We start from the raw sequence: 14,251 nt of genomic DNA, 5'->3' as shown, positions 1-14,251 counted from the left end.
ACCAACAGCTGTAAATAGCAAGCCCTAAGCTCAACTAAGATCAGGACCAGGGAGGGAGGGTAGGACTCATCCCCCTCTTTTAGTAACCTAGCCTAGGATGGAGTGTGTTGTCTCTCTCGTCCTCTCCACCCCACTTTCTCCTGGCATAACCCGTGTCCAGGTTATGCCATTGGCTGCAGTGAAGTGAGAGAAGTCCCAGCCCTTGTCCTGACAGGACAAGCACATTGATGGGGATGAGAAATTTGGCTTCTCTTTCTACCTCTACCTACCCACTCCATTCATCACTTAACAAACCCCATAACCTCTCTGTCAGTCTTTTAATCTGGTGCTGTAGGTGCAACTGGTGCTTTACTGACCTTATAGGGAACTGGAAGATACAAGGACTCCCTGAAACATCTCATTCTTGGCCATATTGATCACCATAACTGGTCTACTCTGGCCTCCAATCAGGAGGTCTGGAGACACACCATCTGTAACGGTGCTGATGCTTTTGAGAACTCACGCAGGATCACTCTTGAGGAGAAAAGACAACACAGAAAGAATCGTGCCTTGCAGAATACACCACCTAAGGAGTCTTTCTGCTGTGCCTTTTGCAACCAGACGTGTCTATCTCCTATTGGTCTTTTTAGCCACCAGTGCGCTTGTAACAAACGTGGGTAGAACCCTCCCCAAATCTTCGTTCGTGAAGCCCAGCCATGATGATGATGAGGGAGCTGCACCCTGCCAGCCCTATGTAAAGGTGGTCTGGATAGCTCATCCTTTTTTAGAATTTGCGCAGTACAAAAATGTTCTTGGTTTAGACCTCCACTGAAAAAGGAATGCTGAATGCAGACTTCTCTTCCCCTGCTTGAGCTGGACTCACCAGCTTATAGACCTTAATTATGAAGGATGCTCCCCGGGCACAGAGTTCAAGGTACAGGGGGTTGCCTGGCACCTTCCTCTCCACCCTGTCTGTAACAGATGCAGCAGTCACTGAACTAAGTGCAGCCTGAGAAATCTGCTTTTCAGAATGGAGGGGAAGACTTGTTCTTTTCCAGCTTTTGGGGGGAAAAGATTTTGGGGGAAAAAGATGATGTCTCTGATAGATCTTGCTTTGCCTCATCTTTGGAAACAGTGTGTAAAAAATTCTGTGTGCTGAGCTATTCTTTCTTGCTTTTCTATGCAAACAGGATGCAAAGGAAATTGTACACATACATTTATGATTAATCATTAGTAGTCAGCAGCAGTATGCTTACTATTTTTGCTCTTTCCCCTTCTCATCCCATGGCTTTTGTAAAAATAAAATGATTCTTCTGAAAAAATTGATACTGTTAATTCGCAAAGCTCAGCATAAGGTACTGGCAAAAGCAGCAGCACTTCTCTTCAGTTTTTATTTTGACAATTAACACTTAAAATGATTTTGATAACTGTTGTCTGTAGCCCTTTTTTCGAAGTCCATATGTGTTCAAAGGCCATTAAAAATATAAACAACTTTCGGAGAGTCTCAAGTTTTTACCAAACAGTAAATTTCAGCATTTACAATAAATAATCACTGGCAAGCTTCCATCAGTGGATGTCAGTTACTCGGGTAGTTCACTGCTCTATTCCCCTGTGCAGAAAGCACTGTAGATGTTTTCCACATTAATAGGTCTAAAGTATCTGCATTCCTTTTGCTCTCTGCTGCTGAAACTGATGGGGGTACATCTGCGTGAGGAGGTGCAGGCAATCTTCTGCTGGATCTATTCAGGCTCCCACCTGCCTTGCACATTGACTCCAGGCTGGAAGGCATGTGGATGTGCCCCAAAATTTCACGCACAAAGACTCCCTTGCAGATGAAGCAAGATACATAAGCACATTCTTACGTCCCACTGAGCCTTGGGGTTAGGCTCTGCACAGCAAAGCTCGCAGGTGAGTATAAGAAGAAACAAATGAATGAAATCCCCCCATCAGCTGTGTGGTAGGGCTGTGTCTCTTCTTTATGAGATACAGCATTTGGGAGTTGTGCGAGGTCACAAATCTCCTCACCCTGCCATCAGAAACCCCATGTGTAGCAGACAGACAAGGTGTGCAGCTGTTTCCAGCCATACATCTGTCCTGCTCTTCCTAGGAGGAAGGAAAGGAGATGCTGGTCAGGGACTGTCTGGGAAACCAGGGACCCTGTTGAGATTTCAGATGCCTTAGGATACTGAGAATAGGGTAAGGAGGAAAGAAAAGATCTGTCTACAGCTGGAAACATTCTTAGATTTGATTTCTATTGGTAATGTTTCTTAATACAGTCACCAGTTTAATATTTATATTGCCACTTCCTGTGCCTGAGCATGTTTCACTTGCTCATAGTGCCAGTGTCAGCAGGTGAAGCAGTAATTATTCCATACGTTGGTAAAAAAGTCATTAATTTATTAAAGCAGAAAAAACTTGAAAATCAGTGTTAAGACAAAAAAGTTATGTTTCTTCATTTGCTCTGGTTAAAAACTCTGCTGGAATAGTGGAGAGCTGGGAGCTACAAATACTCATTTGAATCAGATGCTTGGGAACTCTGGATTAAGAAACACTTTGGCATGTCTGGGAGCTGCTTTAATTGAAGAAGGGATTTGTCCGTGTAAATATAACATGGAATTGTTAATTATAGTAACATCCAGCCAGCAAAAATATGCTTCATGATTATATTTTAATATTGAGATACTTTAAATTTGTGTTGAGCCTTAGTTTGAGATAACGAAATGACTAGAGGCTTTACTTTTCATTTGTGCTGTACTTTTCATTGCTCTAGGGGTTAAAATAACTCCCGAGGAACACACCCTTTTTTACTTGCCTTCTCTCTCACCTCTTGTCTCCTGCATTGCATAACAACTCCTAAGCGATTTTGTTTGACTTGCTCACCCTGATTATCACCTCCCGTGACTCCAAATGACTAGAGATGGCTGTTTGAGTAACAGCAACCCAAGCAGAAAGTACTGTTCCTCTTTAATCTATGATTTTAGTAAATTTTTAAGGTTCAATGATTATAACTGTTAGGATTTTCATTGCTCTTATTTGCAACATTAGCTGACTAAAAGTAAGTTGTAGGTTTCTTTTGCTTTTGTTTTCATGAGTTCTGATGATGGCTAATCAGAGATCTTCTCTAAAGAAAATGGGCTGTGATTACTCATTATTTTTCATTATAATTAAACTGTCCTTGGAGTGCAGTCTGTCACACTGAAGTGAATTTACACACAGGAGAGAAAAGCTAAATTATTCCAGCATTACCACTTAATAAAAGTTACCAATTTGCAGGCACCAGGAAGAACAAGTTTAAAGGTTGTAAGGTTGGGTTCCCTTTCTTTTCATTTTGTTTTTCTGAGGTCTCTGAGCTGTTCTAGGAAATGCAAAGCTAACAGACATGGTGACAGGGGGATCCTAACAGCTGACTGTACTGGAAGCTGAAGTGAGCTTGACTGGGAATGAATGACAAAACCAACCCATTATGACTGGCCCAGAGGCCCCATGCATCCTTGGCATAGATTTCCTCAGGAGAGGGTATTTGAAGGATCCAAAAGGGCATCATTGAGCTTTTGGGATAGTTGCTGTAGAGACAGAGGAAATTTGACAGCTGAGTACCTTGCCTGTCTCTCAGAATACCCTTCTGCTGTGAGACTGCTGAGGATCAAAGAATAACAGGTACCAATCACTACCACAATAATGCACCATCGACACCAAGACTCCATGATTCCCATCCATGAGATGATTCAGGAATTGGAGAACCAGGGAGTGGTCAGCAAGACTCGCTCACCCTTTAATAGCCTTATATGGCCAGTGCGTAAGTCCAGTGGAGACTGATGGTATCGTGGCCTGAACAAAGTCATGTGGGGGTGCCTAGAACTATGAAAAAAGACCAAATTGGCAGTGCTGGGGGAAACCCACCTGGGCTGCTGATTTGTGGCAAGACATCGCTGCCAAGGTAAAGACGTTGGCTGCAAAAGCCCGTTATGTAGATGCACATGTACCCAAGAGTTGGGCTACTGAAGAACTTTGCAACAACGGACAGGTGGACCAAGCTGTCAAGATTGAAGTGTCTCAGGTGGATCTGGACAGAGTGAATTATCTCTGGCTTGGTGGGCCCATGACATCTCAGATCATCAGGGAAGAGATGCAACATGCAGATGGGCTTGTGATTGAGGGGTGGACTTAACCATGGACACTGTCTCCCAGGTTATCCATAACTGAAACACGCACTGCAATCAAGCAGGCCAAGCAAGTGAAGCCTCTATGGTGTTGTGGACAATGATCGAAATACAAATATGGGAAGGCCTGGCAGATTGATTACATCACACTGCTGCAAACCCACCAAGGCAAGCACTATGTGCCGACAATGGTGGAGACTACCACTGGATGGCTGGAGACGCACCCTGTGCCTCACATCACTGTCCAGAATACCATCTTGGGCCTTGACAAGCAAGTCCTGTTGCAACATGGCACTCCAGAGGGAATTGAGTTGGACATCGGGACTGATTTCAAAAATAGCTCCATAGACATGTGGGCTAGAGAGCACAGGATTGAGTGGGTATATCATATTCCCTATCACACACCAGCCTCTGGGAAAATTGAACGGGAGAGAAAAGCAAGCGGGGGAGTGAAGGGGTGGAGGTGGCATTCAATTAGGGAGTGACTCCTAAACCATGACAGGGTGGAAACTGTTACTGTAAAAAAACTTGGTAATATTAACCAAAACCTTCCCTTAGCAAAATTCATGGAAGTCTTGCTTTGCTTGAACTGCTGCTAAAATTCATTCCTACTTGACAGGCCTGCTACTAGTATTGAGTAGCAGTACAAGATGAAGACCTTCAGTTTGTATTACCCTAAATGTTAAGAACATCAAGTAGGAGAACAATGCTATTTTGTATCAGCTTTATTTGTCAATACATTACTCATCTTAGGAACATAAATGGCATCTGCTTTTTCTCTTGACTGTTGAATATTAGGGCCATTATTTAATTCCGCAGTGTTAACTGAAGATGGCTCAGCTGTCTGCCATCCTCTACTGGTTTTAAAGCCTGGTGATGCTGTAGTGAATGTAGGAAGAGAAAAATAAAACCAAAACCTAGAGTGACTAATAATTGCAATTTAATATGTGTGCAAGAGAAGAGGAGCAGCTGAGGACATGTTTTCTTTAACACATTCTAGTTCTACTCAAAACAAATTAATTCAGGAAATGAAGAACTTTGCACTTCCTTATATAGGATAGGAGCACAAACTAATGAAGGTGAGAAATACTTATGTTACTGGAAGTGTAGAGTAATAGTAATAAAATAATAATAAAAGATATGTGTGAAAGTGATGTGCTGGTTAGTAAAGTTGAAGGTCAGTCCTCAGCGTGGTGTCTCCAGTAGAAACGTAACTATAATAAAGATGTTGCTGTGAGCTGGGAAGCCTGGTGTTGCAGTTCTCTGCCTTACAAGAAGCTGCATGGACATACTGGAAGTCTCACCTGATAGCTGGTTTGTTATGTTTAGTCATAGTGTTAATTATAGCTTCCAGATGAACCACTCAGGTCATGGTGTTCAGCTTATCAAAACATCAGTTGCACGCAGTGCAGGCAGATGGCTCAGGTAGAATCAGAGCCTGGCATTTGCCATTACACTAAGGATCAGTGGAAGGTTTTTGATGGATTTCAGTGACAGATGGCGTGAACTGAATATTGGTAGTATGAAACTTACTCAAGATATAAGATACTGCAGCATTTTAAAGTCATAGAATCAGTTAGGTTGGAAAAGACCTCTAAGATCATTGAGTCCAATTGATAACCCAGCACTGCCAAGTCAAACACTAAACCATGTCCCCAAGTGCCATATCTACACAACTTTGAAATACCTCCAGGAGTGGTGACTCTACCGCTTACCTGGGCAGCCTGCTCCAATCCTTGATGCCCATTTCAGTGACTAAATTTTTCCTAATGTCCAATCTAAACCTCCCTTGATGCAATTTGAGGCCATTTCCTCTTGTCCTGTCACTTTTTTGGGGCATAGTGGGCCTGATCTTGTCTCTTTGGGCTTGAAAATATCATTCTTTTCAGGATGAGTGTCTCAGAGACATTTGATGTGAAGCCCATAGTATTGAGTAGCTGAACTTTTTTCTTATTCTTAAAGTGGAAATAGGGCTATAAATGTTGTTACAGGAACTGCATCAGTGTAAATGCATCTTTAAAATGTACAGAGTTGGAAGAATTCAGATATGGTATATTTACCATAGTTAAGTATACATTACAGTCAACTACACAGGGTGCAAATTTTAAGAATAACCAAGAGTACGCTGTGTCTCATGCAACACATGGAAAGATCATGAGCTTCTCATACATGGTACTGTGTCTTTCTGTTGTTTTGTTTTTCCCGTCTGCATAAGATTAAAAAAAATAGTAGTGGGGGAGGAAGAGATGATTGTTTTAAAGAGTACCACTTGTTTTAAAGAGTACTCAGAAGAAGTCAATACTTGGTTACGTAAAACATGGCTTCATTTGGTAAGGTTTGTAACCAGCAGGAAGAAAACACAATAGTTTTTTTGAAATATTACTTACAACAGGAAAGTCTTACACTCACATATTGCTCTCCCTTTCTACAAATTCCATCAGACTGATTTTTCACTGTGCTTGAATGGATCGTAAAACATTGTGCTTACCTGTCTATTCCAGTTATATTTACTTCCTTATGGAGAGATGGAATGTGAACCTTCTCTGTTTGTGGAGGCCAAAGCATTTTTTGGACATGTTTATACTGGAATAAACTTGTATTGAAGTATATGAAACATACAGAGTTACCTTTTTGTTTGCCCTATTTAAACACCCACCACATAAGCTTAATTATGCTTTTTGTGGTGAAGACTAAAGGGTGAAACTTTTAGGAGCACTCAAAATTCACTGACTTTTTATTGCAGTGGTTTCAAGACAGCTTCTGTCATTTTTGATAGAAACAGAAGTTAGAGCAGTGCTGGGCACATGTGAAAATCCTACCTGTAATGTGCACTTTTATTGTAGAAAAGTTTTATACCTTCTTTCAAACTGTCTTAGGAGACCAGCTTAACATGGAAAGTATTTTATTGCTTAAGAGATAAGCAATTGCAGCAACCAGAACCCAAGAGTGTTTTTAACCTCAATTAAAAAAAGACACAAAAGGTCAATTAGTGCTTTCAAATGTTGGTGCAGAAATCAGAGCAGGCCACTGCGAGCCCACACCTATTTTGCAGCCAGATTTCTGTTCTAGTAGTTCTGTATTTTGTGTCTGAGAGCCATTGCATAGCATCTGTTAATATATTGTTGAAATAAAATCACAATCACACCTACCTACGACGGGGGAAGTGGAGGGAGGCACTGTCATTACTCTTCCCCCCTCCCCCGCACGTCCTGATGGGTCATTTGGCCTCTTAACAGCACCGGTGATGCAGTGATATTTCACAGTGGCACGAGAGGGTTGCCAAGCAGCAGCTGCTTTTGCCAAGCACCTTGTTTGGAGCAGTGACTGCTCAGCATGTCTATTTGTGGCATGTAGTGAAATGCTCAGCAGGCCTGGCCAGCCACGAGCCTTCTCTGTAAGAGTCCCCATCTGCCTCTGGCAACCACCAGCACAGGCAGCCAGATCTGAAAACTCCAGAGAAAGCAGGGTCGAGTGAGGTGGCAGTTATCCTTCAGCAATGATTAAGCAGTGTGGCTATTTTTGCTATTGTTTTCCAAAGCCCTTCTCCGTAACCACAGTGGGATACTTCTCCTTCATTCGTCTGCCATTTCTTTCAGCACCTTCCCTACCATCAATTTTGATTTCTGATAAAATCCTCAGTGTGCCAGGGAGGACTCTCTGTCTTATTCCTTCCTACATACCTTTTCCACTTAAACACTCAACTTCTCCCTTTTGCCCATAACATTGTGTCCTTAACAACAGGCTGGTAGGTTTTGTCCCAGATCCCAGAGAGTGCCCTTGGGAAGCTGCTGCTGCAAATCAACGACCCCTTACATGCTTCTGACTCCCCGTGGATGGTTTCACCTCAGGGTAACCTAGAATTCCCTAATGAAAATTCAGTGTATTTTTAACTAAATATTTCAGATCTTGGCAGCATGCCTCCTGCAAAATGACAGAAAAGAGAAAGATGGCCAGCTGCACTGGATTTATGGATTACCAAACCTTCACAGTAAAAACTGTGTTTTCCACCAATAGCAGAAAGGCCCTTTTTAAACTCCTGTCAAGCTCCTTTCTTGCTTAATGGAAGAAGACATTGGGAGTCATTCCATCAGCAGCAAAAGTAATATGCCTGGAGAACCAGGCAGCTTATACTTATTGCACATATGGAGTTCTATTACCTTGTAGGACTGCCTCTTGGAAAAAAACAGGAAAATTAAAACAGGATTTTTGGATGAACATCTTACTGCACTGACTCGCCATACTACTTGCGTTGCTACAGCCACGTGGAAGACTGCTCAGCAGCAGCTGAAGAAGCAAGCGAATATTTTCCTGTTGACAACAGAAGACACAAGGCAGCACAAGTGGCTTCCAGTTACCTGGGTCACATGTGGATTTCAGGTTACTGCAAGGACTGTAGAAGTCCACCAGGAGAAAAACAGAGCTGTCTTGATTTGCAGCAGCAGCCTCCCAGCAGAATTGCAAGTGATCTGGGACAAAACACAGGAAAACAGTTGAGAAATTGTTGAGAAACAGCGTTAAGGGGAAGAGACAGACCGACTTGCTGTTTCTTATCTTAGTGGCTTGGTACACCTACACTAATCCTGGATGAATCAGCATGTTTAGTCCATTGCAGTCTGTCTCGCTGGAGTTTTTTATATCCACAGAAGCTTAGCACTGGCCTGTGCAGAAAATGTTGAGAGGCAAGATGGAGAAGAAGAGCCAGCATCAGTATGCCTGTATATCTGTTGGCAAACACTGCTCGTTTTCACTGGTGCTCCAGTGGACGCAGAAACCTTTTGTTCCAGGACTGTTTCCTGCACCAGTGCTCTGGCAAGATCTTTGTGGCCTACGGCTACAACCTGAGCATCACTTGCCCCATGACAGATAAAAATAGGGCTTGAGCTGCAGCCAAGCTGTGTCAGTGGTGTGGGTGCAGCCTCCTTAGCCTGTTACAGCTTGTAACTCTTGGTAGCTCTGATGCAGGATGCGTAAGCACACCTAGAGATGGATAAATAAGCAGGGTCATGCTGCCTGGCTCCCACCTACCCAAGCAATAGCTTGCCCAGGGGTTGCTCCTTGTTGAGGGGAAGTGAAGGAAAGATGCCTGACCAAACCCATCCCACAAATTTGGCAGCAGCAGCAGTGTAGTGCTGTCTTGGCCAGGCTGAGGGAAAACGGCTACATGCGAGCTCAGGCCTGCATGGAGAGGGGTTTGTGGGCTGCTGTACACTGGCTGAGCAAGCTGTCCCAACCAGTGCTGAGAGATACAGCCAAAACCCATCATCAACCAGACCCTCAGTAGTAGGTCCTAGGAAGGTGAAGGTATATTAAGAAGTTTTACCTTGATTGGACCTTCTGTCATATCCTGTGACAGGACAAGAGGAAACGGCCTCAAGTTGTTTAGATTGGAGGTTTAGATTGGAGATTAGGACAAATTTCTTCATGGAAAGGTTTGTCAAGCACTGGAACAGACTGCCCAGGGAAGTGGTGGAGTCACCAACCCTGGAGGTGTTTAAAAGGTGTGTACTCAGTGATCTTGAAGTCTTATCCAAAAATGATTGTGTGATTCTCTGATCTTCGAGTCCTAATTTCTCTGCTTGTTCCCTCTGCTCATCTCCTTGTCATCCTCTGCTTTCTCGTCCTCCTTGAAGACTAGCAGATTCTTCAGATACCAAGGTACTGTGTGTCATGAGCACAAAGTGCATGCGGTTCTGCAGTTCAACTGATTACAAACAAGGCTGAGTCAGTCCAATGCCAGAGGTAGTTACTCAAGAGGGTTTTCTAAAAGCCTGCCTTTTCTGCAGTTAAAAGTTGCGGGAAACCAAGTATCCCATGTCTGCCACAAGCGCTGTGCTTTAAGTAGGGAAAGCTTGCAGTAGTGTAGTTATTAGCTGGAGATCTGCAGCTAATCAGCCCTGGCTTCCCTAGTAAGTGGTGCACAACAGGTTTTTTAAATAGAATATGAACGTAAAATAATTACAACATTAGGAGGGCATTCTGTGGTAAAGGAATAATTGTTTTTCATTCTTTCTTCCTAGTCTTGCTTTCTCAGTTCTTTAATGTCCACGGTAAATTACTTCAGTAAATGTTCTTATGTGAAATTGATCTAAATGCAGCACATTACTGGAAATAAAGCTTTAGTTTTCCTCCTTCATATATTGCCCATTATAGCATACGTGGCAGTTTGGTTAGTGGCCTGTGAAGCACAACATAAATGTAACTATCCATCTGTACCTGTCCATTCTCCAAAGTGCTGACACAAAGAAAGATGCCTATAGATAAATTCAGTGCATAGGACAGCAGAAGACACAAGCGAAACATTAAAGGCATTTTTTTCACCATAATTAGTATACTGTAGCATTAAAGCAATATTTGCCTAGAGACAGGAGTCTTCTCTTTGTGCTTCCCACTTCTGGTTTGCCCATGATAAAATATTGTTTGAATCTACCTCCGTTCCCCCCTCAGCAGAAAGTAGCTGTGGACAAGTTTGTTGGTGAACATATTTGCTCACATACGCTACTCACACCACAGCTCTCCTGGGCAGCTTCTGTCAGTAGCCAGCAGCAGAGACCCTTTCCAGCATCCGAGTTTACATGAGGGCCTAACAGGAAAATTTGCTCCTCTGTGTACAGCCAGCCTCAGTAAATCACAGTGTGACAGGCTCACCGCCCCGCCACTGAACTTTTAACTTGAAGCTCTAGCAGGGCACTGAGTAGCTCTGGCTACATGACACGGAACTGTGAAAGTAAATCACTTCACTGGGAACAAGGGGAAGTCCAGCATACTGGTTTGCAGGCTTTGCCTACAGCTTCTTTGCAGTATAAGCATAGAATATATACACCCAGGAAGGCAATCAGAGAGAGATGGACTTCCAGCACAGAGCTCACCCATACCCCATCCCAGAGGATGAAGAGGTTGCATACAAGGTTGCTCCTGATGCTCGCAACTCTGCAGGAAATGAAGGCGAGAAACCAGTGTCAAAATTGCAACGTAGGCACAGTGAAATAAAACTCTACAAAGAGTTCTGTGACTTCTATGCAAAATTGTAAGTTTGTTCTGTTCAGCTTCGGAGTGTAGCTCTAGTGACATTGCATGTGTATTGTACTTATGTATTTTATTATCTGAGATTTGTGCAAGCTGTTCTCTTACCCAACCTTTGCCACTGTTCTGCTTGAAACATTGCCAGTGGTAACTGTCAACTAAAACTGGAGTGGTTGCTTTAAATTTCATCATTAATTGCATCAGAAATTTTTATCAACAGTTAAAATGGGGTTGGAATTTGTCAGGTAGTCTCTCTGCCTTCAGGTTGGTTGCATGTCGTCTTGGGCAAATGGATAAACTGCTTCATCAGTGCAGAAGTATTACATATATCACTGATTTTGCATTTATGATGTGTTTCAAAGTGAAGCACTTTTGTGTACTGAGGAGGAAAACTTAGTGTTTTCATTTGGTTTTGAACTTTGTTTCATGTTTTTGCTTGGATTATACTTTATGTATGCCAGCGCTTAACATCCTTAGTGCTCGAGCACTGTTGAAGTGATGATGAAAGGTCCCAGTTTCTGTTGTGATTATTCCTCACTTAGGTTGATAAAAAGGATGGGGAAGTTGACTGAGGTCTTCCCCCACAGAAAGCATATACAATCCATGGAGCTTTATACTTAATCCCAGTTCATATGTATAGTCACTGCAGTTTGTCCATAGGTCTGTCTGTTACATATGGGAGAGACCATCCTCCCTGTCTGATCTTCGAGTGAAATTTGCCCACTTTTGTTTCACTGGAACAGCAATGAATATTTAGGTAGCAGTTACTGTTTTTCTCTTCTGCAAAGATCTTTAGAGAGAGAAAAAAAAAGTGCCAGCTAATAATAACTGGTCAGATTTGACCTTGCTTAGGGCTCTTCTGTGAGACAGTGTAAGAAATAGATAAAACACATTCCATTTTGAACCACGTGCTAGGTGTTTGCTTGCTCCTTTGGATGGTGTGCATGGAATGAATTCAATTCTTATTGAACCTGGTGGGAGCCAAGAGGTCTTATCCCCTTGTGGGGATAAAAAGGAAGTCTTGGCATCTTGCAGAGGACTGAGGGCTCTGCACTTACAAGTACAGCATGACAGCTGTACCAAAATGTGTGCATGTGCACATATGTGTTTAAAATAATGTCACTTGTCTAATAATCTTCCAAATAGATGTTTTGAGTCGGCGATTTTGTCAGCGGAGGTCAGATTGTAATGAAACTAGACCATTGCTCTATATTTGCTCTCTGCTATCACATGGTATTAGGACAGAGAGGTGATCTTGAAAGGCATAGCTTTGAGAGTCTAGATATGAGTAATAAAATATTTGCAAAGGAAAAATCAAGAGAGCCTTTTCCTGGCCTTAATTAACTGCAACACAGCTGTAGTGTCTTCTGCAGATGTGGACATGAACCCAGTGAAGCAGCTAATTCCTCTAATGTTTTGCAACTACCACACTGCCGTTTTTTGGTTCTGTGCCTTTGAGAAGCAACCAAGGTTGCTATTTGAGTATTTTTTTGCATCCCTGGTATGGGTTTATGACTTTGTGTTGGGCTGCATGTGGGTTGCCTTGGGGCAGCTGGAGCATTCCCATCCTCTAGCATGGCCCTGGAGTGGACTGTGAGTTGGCACATCGTGAGCTGAGCACTCTGAGATGAACTTTCACAAACCAATCAAAAATCCCATGACTTCAAACTAAATTTGTAAAATGACCTCAAGCTATGCAGAGCTTGTATAAGGGATAATTGTTTACCTACTCTGATTGTTGTTAATATCTGCCAGACTAGATACTGCACACTCTTTCACATTGTTTATTTAGAGCTTTGAACTAAGGCTGTTACATATATATTTTAGAATTAGGAATTCTTTAGAATTAATCATTTATGTTTTCCTTTGTGGTGCTAGTCCTCAATTATTGTTAATATTTGCCCTTGTTTTCTGTAATTCTAATATATTTCATAATTTGCCCTTGTTTTCTGTAATTCTAATGTATTTAACAATTTTTATAGTACTTTGAATTGCCTGTCTTTTTGCATCATAAAAACCCTGTAAATTTATAACAACATTTTTGTTGTAACAACATTTCTGTTTGGTTTTTGAATTAATTAGAGTTCGTCACGAGGATTTTGTTTCTAAAGAGTTTAGGAGCAGGGAGAAGTGGTAGTTTTATTTCTGAGGGGATACTACAAGCCATGAAGTCCATCGAAAAACTTGTACTGAGCAGCCTTGCATTAGGCTGATGCAGTTTGGCCTTGGGGGGAAAAAAAAAGACCTACAACCAGTGTTGTTGCCTATTTAAGCTAATTTTCTTTCTATTTCTTTTTGTGGTTTTTTTTTTTATTAACAGCAACATGGCGAACGCGCTTGCAAATGCCATCTGCGAGCGCTGCAGGGGTGGCTTTGCCCCTGCCGAGAAAATAGTCAACAGCAACGGTGAGCTGTACCACGAGCAGTGCTTCGTCTGTGCCCAGTGCTTTCAGCAGTTCCCTGAAGGGCTCTTCTATGAGGTAAGCGGGGCAGAGTGCCCCTCTCGCCCCCATTGTGCCTTCTTTCCCATACCAGGATTAGCTACAGGCAGATCCATGGCTTAGAAAGTCCCATGGCAAGAACTGGGCTCTGAAATGGTATGCCCAGTAAAGGGAGAAAAAAGCTAGGAAGCATTTCTATGCTAATTTGAAGGACATCAGTATATATAACCTTATTTAAATATGGACCCTAATGTTATCAAAGCTGAGAAAAAAATGCTGGAGATTCCTTTTTCAGTGCAGATTTTTTTCCCTGCAGTTTGTGAATCTGATGTATCATACCAAAAATACAGAGAAAGCATACTTCTTAGAGGAGAAAGTCATATAGAGGGAAATCCCAGCATCCTGTGGCCCCTAGGAGGTTTATTGCTGACCTGAGTGAGGCCAGCTCGGCATGTGAAAAGAGATGACCTGTAAGTCAGCATGCTGACATCAGGGTGTATGTAGAAGCCAAACCAGGCAGGGCCTGTGTAGGGTCGACTCTAACACACCAGAGCATCTAAAATTACCGGTTCTTAACACACTTTTAAAGGTTAAAACGTGTTCCCGTTCACATTTCTCATCTCCAGGTCGATTGCCCTCAGCTCAGATGGG

General features: G+C 42.5%; 1 protein-coding gene across 7 annotated transcripts in view; it reads left to right on the top strand.

The window, feature by feature from the left end:
• LIMS1 (LIM zinc finger domain containing 1) overlaps nt 1-14,251 on the top strand; it is a 70,387-nt gene that overhangs the window by 40,091 nt on the left and 16,045 nt on the right. For 5 of the 7 annotated variants that reach the window (XM_027643514.1, XM_027643507.1, XM_027643500.1 and 2 more), the window contains exon 2: nt 13,480-13,639. In XM_027643514.1, the coding sequence (XP_027499315.1) occupies nt 13,484-13,639 (156 nt within the window). In that variant the 5' untranslated portion in view covers nt 13,480-13,483. Of the gene's footprint in view, nt 1-10,726; nt 11,164-13,479; nt 13,640-14,251 lie in introns of those variants that run through there. The other 2 variants (XM_027643463.1, XM_027643473.1) reach the window with 2 other exon arrangements.

This window comes from Corapipo altera, unplaced genomic scaffold (assembly GCF_003945725.1).
Source record: "Corapipo altera isolate COAL_440 unplaced genomic scaffold, ASM394572v1 0, whole genome shotgun sequence".
In the NCBI taxonomy this organism is placed as follows: Eukaryota; Metazoa; Chordata; class Aves; order Passeriformes; family Pipridae; genus Corapipo; species Corapipo altera.
This window is presented reverse-complemented; position numbering and strand designations above follow the sequence as displayed.